Below are 14,360 nucleotides of genomic sequence, written 5' to 3'. Positions count from 1 at the left end.
GGTCGTCCCGATGACGCAGTCGGTTGCTAGGTGTGAATGAACTGATGCTTTCTCACAATTAAGCTGCTGCTCAGTTTACAGGTCGTCCACAACAAAGCAACAACTCGTCCTTGTTTGTGCCGCACCGGACATTCAGAGCTAAAAAAAAAAAACATGGCTCTTTGAACTCGTTAAGTATTTTGGACCCGGAAAGAAGTCGTGCTTTGCTTTAGCAACGCACCTCCAAGAGCTCAACATATTTCTCTGCAATAATGGAGTAAGTCAGACTCTGTTTACTACTGTGCCAAGTTTGTTTTTGTAGTGGTGCAGGTGTCAGACTTGTTGTGTTGGACTGTCAGAGTTAACAGCTGCGAGGGGTCCTTTGTTTGTCTGGTTTCCTTGTGTTTATTTAATTTTAATGCAGAATATTTAACCAACTTTTCTTGCAATTTTTTAAAAACCTCCCTCCAGGTTGTGTGGACGAGTTAACAATAGATAATTGTACATTGCTGGGTATGGTAGTTGTAGATATGCAGTAACTATTCCTATAGATCGAGGTGCATTTGCCACTTTTATTTGTTGTTGTTAGGTTTTCATTTTAATTCCACATAATTGTCAGCTAAATGTCTAAAGATGAAGTGATTAAGTAGAGGTGAATAACTGTCAAAGAACATGATGTAAGGAGCAGCTGATCTGCATTAATCCAGGTGAATGATCAGAGAGACTCACTCAGGTGTAACTCTGGTGATTCAGTTTGGCCCCTGACAGCGTCACTGGGTCCCACGTGTGGGGTTTTTCTTTTTTCTCGCATTGAGGCAGGTCAAAACCCAAAGGACACAGCTCTAACTTTTATATAACAGAGTGACGTTTGTTTTGATTTTTCAGTTTATTTGTTGTCAAAATTAGTAATATTAGTGATGCACATTTATATGATTTTAAAGTTATGTGTGTTTCATGGAGTTAGTTGGTAATATAACTGAAAAAAACATCTTCTGCAGGTGTGTGGTTTTGTCCGTTGTTGCTCCTCCATCAACAGCTTGAGTCATGTTGACATACTTGCTCAAGGCGGCACGAGTGATATTCATGAAACCGTCAGTCAACTTTTATTGTCTCTGCCGCACATCTCTGATCCCTGTTTGTGTTTCCCCTCCAGGTTTCATTATGCTCACCCTGCCCCGCTCTCTGTGGCCCATCTGTCATATCCCACTTGCGCTCATCATATGCTCGGACTTGGACTGAATCAAAGCCTCAGCAGACAAAATGATGGCAACATCAGCTCCTGTTTGGAAGAGTCTTCGTGTCTGCCCGGCAGACCCCCTCGCTCTCTCTCACCCACAGGCTAACCACAGCCAATCACAGGGGTGCAGGGGGGAGGTGTCAGAGGAGAGTCAGCACTTAATTGGTGAGTTGCAGCGAGCACGCTTTTTTATATTTTTCCCCATTTCAGGTGGGCTCGGCACTGCAGTACATTCGTCCTTCCTGAACAGTAAGTAATAAACTAGCTACGTCTGATATATCGATATGCTACAACTGTATTTTAAAAAAATCTGAATTTGCATTTACTGTTGTTGATCGGATTAAGTAGTGAGGTAGCTGTTTATGTCTGATGACTGGTACATTTGTCCCACGTTGCATGAACGTTTTTTTGTTTAGCTGTAATACTTTCAATTCAAACAATTCGTAACACTTGCATTTATTTTCTCTCCTTCATAGGTGATGGTCTCACTGACTGGATGACGGAAGAAGTGGATTTCTCCTCGTACCTCCCAAACCCTCCTTCCCCTCCCTCCTCCACCAATGCCTCCCTTCCCCCTTCACCCCTTCACAATGATATCCAGGTGCCCTCTGACTTGGAGGTCATGACCTCTCTGCTGCAAGAGGAACTCGCCCAACTGGAGGACTACTTCCTGTCTGAACCACTGCCGGAGAAAGGGCCGAGGTTGGGAAAATGCGACAGGGGTCCACTGCCGACGGGTCCTCAGCCGTTCACTCAGCTGCCATACGCATCATACTCATCATCCAGCCAATCGGAATCCAGCCCACTCCTTGTTACCCTGGCAACCGGGGAACTGGACCTGCTGAGCATCTGTGGCGGGTCCATTGGGCGATCCAAAATCCCACGACACGCCCCATACAGCTGCAGTCGCCCCACTGGGTGTGGTAGGAAACGAGTTTCTGACGGTGTGAGGTTCAGTGAGAGCTACGATAACAGTTTGTTGAGTTCCAAAGGAATTAACTCAGGTAACTCAGCGGTGACCCTTACAGGTAGCTACGGCTGTGTAGAGGACGAGCAGCTGGTAGGGAAGAGCTACTGTCTGGGTAGTGCAGTCGAGGTCAGGCGATGTGCCGTTCTACCAAAAGAAGACAAAAACTGCTGTTTCAGTCAAGATGTCATAGGTGGTGCAAAGGTTGTCGGTGGTGGTTTTGGCTTTGGTGGATCACTTGATGTCCAACATAAGAAAGAGGATCTGCTGATGTACAGCATGAGGGAGGTCAGCGGAGGCACTGCTAACAACGAGGTGCTGAATAGTATCAAAGCTAGCGTGGAGGTGACAAAAGCTAGTGTTTCTTGGAAATCAGAGAGCGGTGATGGTTGTTTTATTCCAGGAGCACCACAGTCTGAGGCCTATCACAGCTTCTTAGGCAACGTCAACGAGCAGGTGAAGTCAGAGAGTCTGCAGGTAGCAGCACAGCATGATTTGCACTGTAACTTCCTGGAGGATCAGGGTCCAGAGTGTCTTTTAATGGCGAGGGAGAGTCTGAACCTGGAGACATTAGGGCACAGACAGGCATGCAGGCTGAAAGAAGACCACTGTGCTGTGAAGTACGAAGTGGACATGGTGCCAGCTGAAGGCGGCGAGCGCAAACAGAAGAAGAGAGATCAGAACAAAACTGCTGCTCACAGGTACGAATCTTAATTTCTGCTTTGTGAAATGTTCTTTCTGAGGTTTTTGAAATGTGAAATCGGCATTATGTCACTTTTTGCCTTACGCAGGTATCGCCAGCGAAAAAGGGCGGAGCTTGACACGTTGGAGGAACAGTTGCACTGCCTTGAAGGGAGGAACCGGGAGCTCCGGGACAAGGCAGAGTCCGTAGAACGTGAAATCCAATATGTCAAAGACCTGCTGATTGAAGTTTACAAGGCCCGCAGTCAAAGGCTAAAGCAGGACTCATCAGCTTAACACCAAACTCCTGCAAGTACATGAACAGCAGGCGAACAGGGAAAACGTTTGTGTCTTTATGATTGTCCAAAATAGAATGTTGAATTTCTTTTATAATTTCACGACAGGTTGGATAAATGCATGCTTGACTAATGTGAATTATTTTTACATTTTAAATCAACACTCTTATCCAATGCTTCCATTGCTTCCGCAACTCTAATCACTTGAGCCTGCATTGTGGCATTGCAATGTTTTAAATGACAATCATTTTCAATACAACTCGCACTGCGTGAATCTACTGATTTAGATAGGGTTATTTCTTATGAAGTAATGTTATTTATAACACAGTTTTAATGTTTTAATAGCCTTACATTGGAATTGATGTCAGCAATAGAAGTTTTTTATTTTTTATTTTTAAATTGTATTTACAACACTGTATCATCCTGTTCAAAAGCTTAAGTCTGGTTTGTTGTTGCTGTTATCATGTTACACAGCATCACTTCTTCTTAAATTACAGTTTCAAACCAAACCCTTGAAATAGCAAACGATATTTCAAATGATTTGAATTTTAGTCAAAGTAAAGACGATTAAAATCGTAGAAATAGCCGCTGAAATCCAGAGGAGCAAAGTGTAGCGTGTCATTGTTTTAACATTGACGATACAAACTTCAGGACAAAAGCACGTAGCTCATGTTTTACTTTTATTTTCTTTCTTTTTTTCCACAAGTTCAATCATTTACCTTTACCTTTGGTACAAACAGTACTCTGTTTGCATTAGTTTTATATTCCCAAATATTTTCATTACTCACCTGTGTTGGCCCGGCAGTGATTGAAAATATTTATAAAATGTAATATTCTCTGACTCAAAGAGAACAAATTTATTACTTGCACTTTTTTGAAGGTGGACACTGATGCTTTTTTTTTTTTTTTTTTTGTGGCAATTTGTTTATTTAATTCATACAGCAAATTATAAAATCTACTTTGCAGCTCAGGATATGCAGTTTGTCCTTCAGTGCTACACATTTCAGCTGAGGATTCATGGCAGGACACTACAGACTTCTGCTCTTCATTTGATTCCCCTGCTGTGGGTTTCCCTGATGTAAAAACACGTTTTCTTCTGTACAAACATTGTAACTATAGTGGAGATTTAGCACGCTCCCTCTGCATGTTTTTCTCACTCTCTTGGAATAGAAAATGTAGGATTTCAGAACAAGTCGGGGACTCTTTATCTAAACTGCTTGTTAAAGCAATAAGTTTTCTAGGCCTCTGGCTGATCTGCACTAATTTGTAACAACTTTTGTATGTTCAGGGAGTGGAGTGTGTTCGCCTTTTCTTTGTAGGAATTTACCTAAAAAAATCTCATTAGATTATTTGTGAAGGCTTTTGCAGTGTTAGCTTTGGTGTAAAATGATAATGTCGGAATTGATTTTAGTTTTTTTTTGCCAAGCAAACAACCACATGTACTGTTCCACATGCCTATACTGAGGGTAGATTTATTTCTATGCATATTTATTTTAAGACAATCTTGGATAAAAGCGTTGACTGACTGATATTTATTATGTCTGTTCAGTTTGAAGAAAACAAAATCGTGTCACATTGTTTGAGCCCTCTGCGGTGTACTATCAGCTGCGATTGTGAAAAACCAAAAATGTGAATTGAAAGCACATAATTAACGCTGTGTAATTTTATTTTCATTTCACCGAAAAATGCACATTTCCTCTGTGTGACTGCAACTTCTTTTTCCACATTAAAAATAAAGAGTCGTAACTCAGCCCGTTGTGTTTTCTTTCTGACGCTTTTCTGCAAGTTTGGAGGAGTTTACTTAAAACGATGACTGTGTGAGCTGTAACTGTGTTTTTAACCCGTTAATATTACTAAATGTTTTTTTTTTTACCTAATAAAGAAACTTTACGGCCTTGACGACGCTGCCATAAATTCAATCGGATTCCTCCGCCGGTGTATCCTATAACACAATTAGGCTATGATAGGTGAACATATAAAATCAGAATCATAATTCAGCCCGTCATAATGATTTTACGTCACGCTGAGTAATTTTAAACTTAATTTATAACATTTAAAAAACATCCGAGAGACAAAACGCCGTCTCTAAAAACTCCGTCGTAGTGATCCGTCAGGTGAAAAGGCCGAAATCAAGTCAATTTTGTTCATGTAGACCAAAATTACAACTTTACCTTAAATGTCTTCACAATCCGCACAACCTCCGAGATCATCAGGAAGATTTGTTCAACATTAAAAAAAAAAAAAATAACTTCGCCACAGCACAAAGTGTCACCTCCGCTGCCATGATTGAAGCACTACTTTCTGATACAAAAGGTGATTCATTTCTTGCTCTCATAGCGGCTTCGTGATTGGCACAGAGGAGAAAAAGACCAACTAAAAGAATTGCTTCTGAAATTAAAACAAAAATCAACCTTCCTATTTTTTCTTTCTTGGTTACAGTTATTGAATAAACTGATCACTATTAAAGAAAAACTGTTTCAAACACCTTTTTAATCAAATATATGAAGACAAAAAGAAAGGCAGAACTAAATAAGTATTTTTGCCGGATTGTATCTTAATTTTCACCGATTTCCTTTATGTGAATAACACACCTTCAAAAATAATTTTACACACTGAAAATGTTTACTCTCTTTAATTCTCCACCACAGTGTCTACAAGGAGGAAGTAATTGTGCCAATAAAAGAAAACAATTATATCCAGGTGACATCAAAATCGGCTCTCGCTCAGTGAACAGGACTCTCTCACAGCTGTGCAATGAGCTGCTGATAGTCAAAGTGTGGAGGAGCATGTTGTTAAGCCTCAAGAAGTTTATCACTGGCATGCAGAGGCATCAGGACCTGCAATAGAGGCAAAAGAAAGTCACTTGAAACCATCCTTTCTTTTTGTGTGTCAGCCTGTGCAGAGGTGTGTGACAAACAGGTGTATTGTGTTTTACTTAAATATTAAAGCATTCACAGCTCACATGACTGGTAAACACACAGACTACAGAAACAAGACTCATAGTGTCAAAATCGGCCCTCCTGTTCTTTTAATCACCTGCCGTATTGCGTCCTGCTGGCTGTACATTTGCAGGGTTGCTATGGCAGCTTGCCTCACTGCATTGTGGGAATCCGTGCATGCAACCTTCAGGAGTAAGTTGGCAACGTCCTCATCCAGCAACAGACCTACAGCACCTTCGACATTCCCCAGGTTCCCCAGGGCGTTACAGCAGTGACGACGTATGAGGGCGTCAGGGTCAGTGATCAGAGAGGCCAAGATGGCCGTTGTCCTCCTGGCTTCCTCTGTCCATCTGCTCACCTCCTCCTTGTTCAATCCCTCTTCTTCTATGGTGGTCAAATCTCCTGTGGCCTTTGAGTGTGTACATGGGCGTTTATTTCGTCCCTCCTCTTTAACCCACTCTGCTGTGTCCCCCACTTTAAACCCTGCTGCAATGTGTCCCAACCAATTTCCAACTGCCCTGCAGGCCGCCCGCCGAACGGGCACGCAGGAATCATGAAGAAAATCTATCACGCTTCCAAACACGTCAGGAGTCAGAGTGTGCAGTGTACTGGACCTGAATGGATCCAAATGTCCCAAAAGTCTGCATGTCGCAGCCCTGATCTGGTCAAAAGAGTGAGCCAGCGCCCCGTGCAGCGCTGAGGCCTCCAGGTGGAGCTGGAAGGGGGAAGGCGGAGGAGAACAACGGGCCACTTGGGACAACAGGTTCAGGAGCTCCACCGCAGCTTCCCACAGCTCTTCCTCCTGCAGCAGGTCGGCGAGCAGAGAGCTCGCAGTTCTGGTGAGCGGAGCCTGACTTTTGGTCGCAGTATTTCGGGGCGACACAAAAAAACCAAAGGCGTGTTTTTCGAGGCGGGAGACAGAGCACTCGGGGTCACACAGGAGCAAACGGCTCAGCAGGGAGAGAGGCAGCTCTAATAGCGGAGCGGGAAGAGTTTGAATTACCTGTCAAAGCACGGAAAAACAGAATCATCCAGACAGCCTGTCACAGATCAAACAGCTGTCAACAAACAACACAACGCTCTCATAGGAGACATTAAGATGTACAGCGGTGTGTGTGCCTGATGAGAGCCTGTTGCAAGAGTTATCCTGTGTTGCATCAGAGAATTATGTCTATCAGTAAGGTCTCTATTGGAGCAAGTAAAGACCCTGACCTGCAGGAGGCTTACAACGATACCACAACTGTCGTACAGCTGGATGATGGTGGACATGGTGTGTGGAGGCAGGTCCAGGGCGAATGGAAAACACAACAAGTGGCAGCTCAAGACAGGCAGGCTGTCGTGACTCAGATCCTCCTCACGTCTCCCAGGACTGCCTCTAGCAAACAAATGAGGACTGTAGGGTATAAAATATGCTATTGTTAGCTTTCAGGCTTAGCGGCTGTGCTCGCGCAAGTAAAACGTTGAGTTAATGTCAGGAAATCTGAACACCAACCAGTTAGTGCCCAGCAGCTGGCCGAGAGTGTAAACACATTTTGATTGGCAGTCAGAAAACAGAGGAACGCATGAGAGGGGATCTTTGGTGAAGACGTAGAGGGCCACAGAGAGAAAGAAATACAGCCCTAAAATCAAAAAAAAAAAACAGTGTGAGAATAACATTATCGTTCTCTGAATACATTGTGTGAAACTGAATACATTACTGTGTATTTACCATGTGCTGAACAAAAGTCTGTGTCCGGTGTTGACCCTGTTAAAGAAGTACCAATTCTCTTCCACAGATCCAGAAACAGTACTTGATCTAAATCTGAGGATCCAGGGACGTGTCCATGCTGTTAAAAGGAGGAATAATATGAATGAATAATACAGAGACAAATATCCAAACTGTTTTAACACATTTTATCTACGTTCTGACCTCAGTAAGTGTGTGCAGGAGTAAAGACAGGAGGCCATCACTCAGTCCCCAGCCAGAGGGAAGAGGAATGGAGGACTGTCAAGTCAAAGGAGTCAATGAGGATCACTTTGCAAGGATAACTTTATAAATGTTGTCATGTTTTTAGAACTTCTCTCAGAGATTCAGTACCTCACACGAGTTCAGAAGCAGGTTTTCCAGCAAGGGCGTGAGATTGTTCATATCGACATGGACATCGACATCATGTTGAATGAAAAGAGACAAAGCAGAGGCAGCCAGAGGCTAAAGGAGAGATCACATAAGCATCTGAGTTACACAACTGACAAGGTAACCTTTAAACCAAAATCACTGTTCACTGTATATAAAGTCACATCAAAGGGAACTTACTTCCAAACCATTCAGGTTTTGTTGAGTGAGGATTGTGATGAAGGGCTTGGTGAACTCTTCAAGTCTACCGCAAGAGAACAGATGATGAAATGCAATTGTTAAAAAACTTCAGCGTATGTTAAATACTAAGTGTAAACAAAATGTGTTACAGTGAAGAAATAAAAGGAAAAGGGAAATAATCACACCTATGCTCTGCCTCCAACCAGTCACAGTGCTTCTCCCAGTACACCACGAGCACAGCAATCATTTCTCCGAGTGCAGGTACACTACACGGTCGCTGAGCGGGGAAAAGAAAGTTCAAAAAGTCTGCAACAATGCTGCAGGAATGATAACAAATTGAAAAATGGCTCTGTGTCTGAGCAATAACCTTGTTGAAATTTGCGTTTTCTACCGCGTCACGGATCAGGTCAAAGAGGACGTGAGGTAGTCCGAGTTCACAGCAGACGTGGTGCGACTTCTCAGGGTCAGAGGCCAAAATCAGGTTACGCAAGACCTTCAGCGGTTGGTCAATCTGCTCTTTAACAACACGACCTGATAACTTTGGGAAAAGAAGACTGAATGTGAAATTGGCGAGAGGTTAAATCAACTTTATGCCCTCTTTAAAACGTTGGATAGATACCTGAGCTTTAAAAGCCAATAACTTGGATTTCAGTCGAGGTACAATGTCACTGTAGTTTAATAAATGATGCTGCTGGCTGTTTGGATCTGACTCTTGAGTCAGTTTCTTCCAGTAGTCCTCATTGTCAACATCCTGGAAGGAAAGGAAACTAATACAATTACTTTTAATGCAACAAACACAATTGTATTATTAAAAATGTTATTGCTAGAAAATAATAAATATCCTATGATAATGAAAAAGAAGTTTTAAATTGACATTCAAAGTTCCCATGGGGAGTTTTTAGCTTGGGGGGGGTTACACAGAAAAAAGCTGAACATTTGACTATTAGGGCGCACTCACACTAGACAATCCCTACAGTGCGTTTGACTAGCGTGAGTGCTCCATACAGTGCTAGAGCACGATACACTTCCTTGGCCGTTGCATGATTGGAAGAGGAGGGCTTCAGCACAGTACCAGTTGCTCATGCAAAATCACAAGCATGGGAATGCAATGTGTATGCGATGTATCAACGATCCCTGCTGTGCATAAATCGACAATTGTGCTTCAGCACTGTACGGGGCAACTGGGCCTAGTGTGAGTGCGCCTTTAAATGAAAGCTGGATGAGTTATTTGGTTACAAAGCAGTTCCTTAACATATACAGGATAAATCTGCAAAGCGACTGAGCACTCCTCACAGAAGTTCTGAAAAGCCATTTTGAGTTGCCTGTGCGTTCTGGTGTGACTAACCTCGCTGCATCTCAGTACCCGCCGAGGCCCGACTTCTACAGATGGGAACTCCTGCTCGTAGTCCATGCTGATCTGACCCCTGCACAGGGAAAAAGCCCATAACAATAAAAAAAAACAACAGTTTGACTGTTTTAGTGGTAATGTTTGTTTATCATGAACCTCCACAAATACCTGGGTTTTAATCTCATGCTGGCTTGATTCTTCGGGTTTAGACTTTGATTGTGGGGTGTCTTTAAAACGGGACTTGGGGTAACAGTGATATCAGGGATGGAAGGTTTAGTTCTTGGGGATGCTGCTGCCATTGCAGAGTTGTCCGTTTCAGCTTCCACTCCATCAGTCTTTCTCTGTAATTGCACACAGAGAGACTTAGATGTTCTCTAAGATTTCAATGTGACTTATTTAAGAATGAAACGTACATTTGTGACTCACTTTTGCAGCGTCACTGCCTGCTTCCCTGCCCTTAATACCATATTCCATCTGCTCCCGGACCTTTCGCAACAACATCTTTTCTCCAAAATTGGGTACCGTCTTTTCTGCAACTTGTTGAAGTTTTAGCGCCAGCATGTCTGGGCTGGGTGAGACCGTCAGAGGGCTGAAAACAGTCGGGTCTGACAGCACTGAGCCAACACATCGATACAGGGATAACACAGTGAAAATTAGACATCTTAATAATCTCAGGTAACATAGCAACATCTGGTTTATTTAAATAACTTCCATATATAATCAAAGGTTTTATGCATCACCTGAAACACCATCAGCTACAAATGGATGGTGCAGGAGGTCTGGCCATGACAAACGCTTCTGAGGGTCTTTGGTCAACAATCCTTTCAAGAAACTCTGCAAGGGAAAAATCAGATTAACACATCAGGCTTAAAATGTCACTATTTTTATCATCTGGCCTTGTTTGAAATCCCATCCTTAAATTGCTGATTTAGACCCATGGATGACTAGACAGTGGTTCAAGAGTACCGTGCAGGTGGGGCTCATACTCTCTGGCCATTTGACGGGGTCCCTCACTATAAGCTGTACCAGCTGGAAGATGGAGTTAGTGTAGAACGGAGGCGCCCCCGTGTGGAGCTCGTACAGGATGCAGCCCAGCGACCAGAGATCAGCAGTGTGGTCATATGGCTTCTCCTCCACCAGCTCAGGAGACATGTACAGAGGTGTTCCCTTTATAGAAGTCAGCACCAAGGTGGAGACACTCATGGCTCGAGCAAACCTTCAGACAGTTTGAGTGCATATTGTTATTACTTGAAATTATTGATACAGTGGCTTTTTTAAAACCATATACTTACCCAAAGTCACACAGTTTCACCACCCCACTTTTCCCCAAGAGTATGTTCTGTGGTTTCATGTCTCGATGAAGAATGCGATGGGAGTGTAAATAATACAGAGCTGAGACCAGCTGGCAGGCAATCTCACGCACCTTTAGAAGAATGAACAAAAAAGCAAATGTTGATGATAAAACATGCAGTGACTACATATGTGCATGTGATATTTCTGTGCACTGAACATAAATACCTGGCTTTCTGGTAATTGCCCATCATCCTCAAGAATCTGAAATAACTGTCCCTCTGCATACTCAGTTACAACCACAACCTGTAAAAAAAAACATATAAGGCAGTACTGGTCACGGGATTCTAAACTAAAATGTTAAAAACAGCAGCCAGCTCATGCTCTGTTCAGGTGGAAGAACTCGGGCTATAACCTGCGACATCACAGGCCAGAGAGCATCTCCCCTGCTGTTGTAGCACAGGAGCATTAAGATGGGAAGGAAGTACTTCACCCCCACACCTCACAGACTAAGTGGACAGCTGACCACCTCACAGTGCAACACAAGTGTGCAATATTAACCTTAAAAACAAAAAAACAGTGCAATTATATAATGTGAAAAATATGTGTGCAATAACCTCAGGTGCAATAAGAGATGTAGAAAGTTAGAGACAAGAAAACATATTTATAGATAGATAGATAGATAGATAATACTTTATTGTCAGACGTAGTCTGATATTTGCCTTGCGTCACAGCGGCTCCGTTTGCGGAACAACAATTAAGAGAGGAAACAAAGATACAAACATTTGAAACAACACTCAAACGCAACACAACACTCAAGATACAAACATTTGAAACAACACTCAAACGCAACACAACACTCAAGATACAAACATTTGAAACAACACTCAAACGCAACACAACACTCAAGATGCAAACATTTGAAACAACACTCAAACACAACACTCAAGATACAAACATTTGAAACAACACTCAAACACAACACAACACTCAAGATACAAACATTTGAAACAACACTCAAACACAACACAACACTCAAGATACAAACATTTGAAACAACACTCAAACGCAACACAACACTCAAGATGCAAACATTTGAAACAACACTCAAACACAACACTCAAGATACAAACATTTGAAACAACACTCAAACGCAACACAACACTCAAGATGCAAACATTTGAAACAACACTCAAACACAACCCTCAAGATACAAACATTTGAAACAACACTCAAACGCAACACAACACTCAAGATACAAACATTTGAAACAACACTCAAACGCAACACAACACGCAAGATACAAACATTTGAAACAACACTCAAACGCAACACAACACTCAAGATGCAAACATTTGAAACAACACTCAAACACAACACTCAAGATACAAACATTTGAAACAACACTCAAACACAACACAACACTCAAGATACAAACATTTGAAACAACACTCAAACGCAACACAACACTCAAGATGCAAACATTTGAAACAACACTCAAACACAACACTCAAGATGCAAACATTTGAAACAACACTCAAACACAACACTCAAGATACAAACATTTGAAACAACACTCAAACGCAACACAACACTCAAGATGCAAACATTTGAAACAACACTCAAACACAACCCTCAAGATACAAACATTTGAAACAACACTCAAACGCAACACAACACTCAAGATACAAACATTTGAAACAACACTCAAACGCAACACAACACGCAAGATACAAACATTTGAAACAACACTCAAACGCAACACAACACTCAAGATGCAAACATTTGAAACAACACTCAAACACAACACTCAAGATACAAACATTTGAAACAACACTCAAACACAACACAACACTCAAGATACAAACATTTGAAACAACACTCAAACGCAACACAACACTCAAGATGCAAACATTTGAAACAACACTCAAACACAACACAACACTCAAGATACAAACATTTGAAACAACACTCAAACACAACACTCAAGATACAAACATTTGAAACAACACTCAAACACAACACAACACTCAAGATACAAACATTTGAAACAACACTCAAACACAACACTCAAGATACAAACATTTGAAACAACACTCAAACACAACACAACACTCAAGATACAAACATTTGAAACAACACTCAAACACAACACTCAAGATACAAACATTTGAAACAACACTCAAACACAACACTCAAGATACAAACATTTGAAACAACACTCAAACACAACACTCAAGATACAAACATTTGAAACAACACTCAAACACAACACTCAAGATACAAACATTTGAAACAACACTCAAACACAACACTCAAGATACAAACATTTGAAACAACACTCAAACACAACACTCAAGATACAAACATTTGAAACAACACTCAAACACAACACTCAAGATACAAACATTTGAAACCACACTCAAATGCCAAACAAATGCCCAGAGGCCCTAAACTTGCTTTGGTCGAGGATTCAGCTCCACATTCAATTTTAGGATTGATTGGTGAACAAAAGAGTGTTTCAGTCTGACCTTATCATTATTATCATTATTATTATTATTATTATTATTATTATTATATCTTTGCTTTAATACAGTATATAACTTCTGTACAGTTTATTTTAAATCACTTAGTTGTTACTACAACTTATTTATTTTTACTTTTTTTTGGTACTTTTCTACTCTTTTTATTCTTATAATGTTATTCTATTTTAAGTATATATATATATATATATATATTTTTTTTGTAGAAGCTGACTCAGGGAGAAACGCAAAAGCAAATGGCAATAAACATCTATTCTATTCCAAAAATAATGACTTTAATCAAAGAATCTGAAAAGACAACATCTCAGTTTCGGGTTGTAAGATGTGTTCTTTGAGTTTCTAATTTAAGGATTTTACTAAACATACCGCAGTTTCCGTTTCAAAGCTGTCGTACAGTTGGACAATATTTGGATGTTGAAGGTCTCTCATGATCTCAATCTCCCTCTTCAGACTCCGCAGCTCCTTTTCTGAACGACCCACTTTAGGCATGAATTTCAGAGCCACCACCTGGCGGACACAGACAGGTGTTTTTAAAACACTAACTTGTCAACAAAACAAACCCGCATGTTAGAAACTTACTTGGCCAGTAAATCGTTTCCTTCCCTTGTACACTCGGCCGAAGGAGCCTTCGCCAGCCAGCTCCAGGACGTGATACGAGTTCATGTCGCCGGTAGGGTCGTGTTATCTTAAACCGGCGGAGCTTGCACAATTTACTTTTGTTGTCCACAACTTTTTTTTTTTTTTGGTAAACGACACAAGCTTAGAGAGCAAGTCTAGCTGCCGTTTC

At 41.5% G+C, this 14,360-nt stretch overlaps 2 protein-coding genes across 2 annotated transcripts; one reads left to right on the top strand and one right to left on the bottom strand.

Moving 5' to 3' along the window:
• Positions 1–4,911, top strand: atf5a (activating transcription factor 5a). The gene is made up of 4 exons (XM_020646167.3): positions 1–256; positions 1,133–1,381; positions 1,693–2,884; positions 2,975–4,911. Exons 2-4 carry the CDS (start codon positions 1,240–1,242, stop codon positions 3,159–3,161), a joined length of 1,521 nt encoding a protein of 506 aa, XP_020501823.1. The 5' UTR covers positions 1–256; positions 1,133–1,239; the 3' UTR covers positions 3,162–4,911.
• An 865-nt stretch (positions 4,912–5,776) lies between these two features.
• On the bottom strand, positions 5,777–14,309 carry stk36 (serine/threonine kinase 36 (fused homolog, Drosophila)). The gene is made up of 20 exons (XM_020646203.3): positions 14,153–14,309; positions 13,940–14,080; positions 11,259–11,336; positions 11,033–11,163; positions 10,707–10,956; positions 10,481–10,574; positions 10,167–10,354; positions 9,909–10,081; positions 9,738–9,816; positions 9,012–9,143; positions 8,760–8,930; positions 8,578–8,669; positions 8,393–8,456; positions 8,177–8,287; positions 8,009–8,083; positions 7,808–7,925; positions 7,592–7,718; positions 7,312–7,492; positions 6,197–7,102; positions 5,777–5,997 (listed from the first exon to the last, which is right to left on the bottom strand). Exons 1-20 carry the CDS (start codon positions 14,234–14,236, stop codon positions 5,953–5,955), a joined length of 3,240 nt encoding a protein of 1,079 aa, XP_020501859.2. The 5' UTR covers positions 14,237–14,309; the 3' UTR covers positions 5,777–5,952.
• Between the last annotated feature and the right edge of the window lie 51 nt (positions 14,310–14,360).

Source organism: Labrus bergylta, chromosome 14, assembly GCF_963930695.1.
Source record: "Labrus bergylta chromosome 14, fLabBer1.1, whole genome shotgun sequence".
NCBI classification, from domain to species: domain Eukaryota; kingdom Metazoa; phylum Chordata; class Actinopteri; order Labriformes; family Labridae; genus Labrus; species Labrus bergylta.
This window is presented reverse-complemented; position numbering and strand designations above follow the sequence as displayed.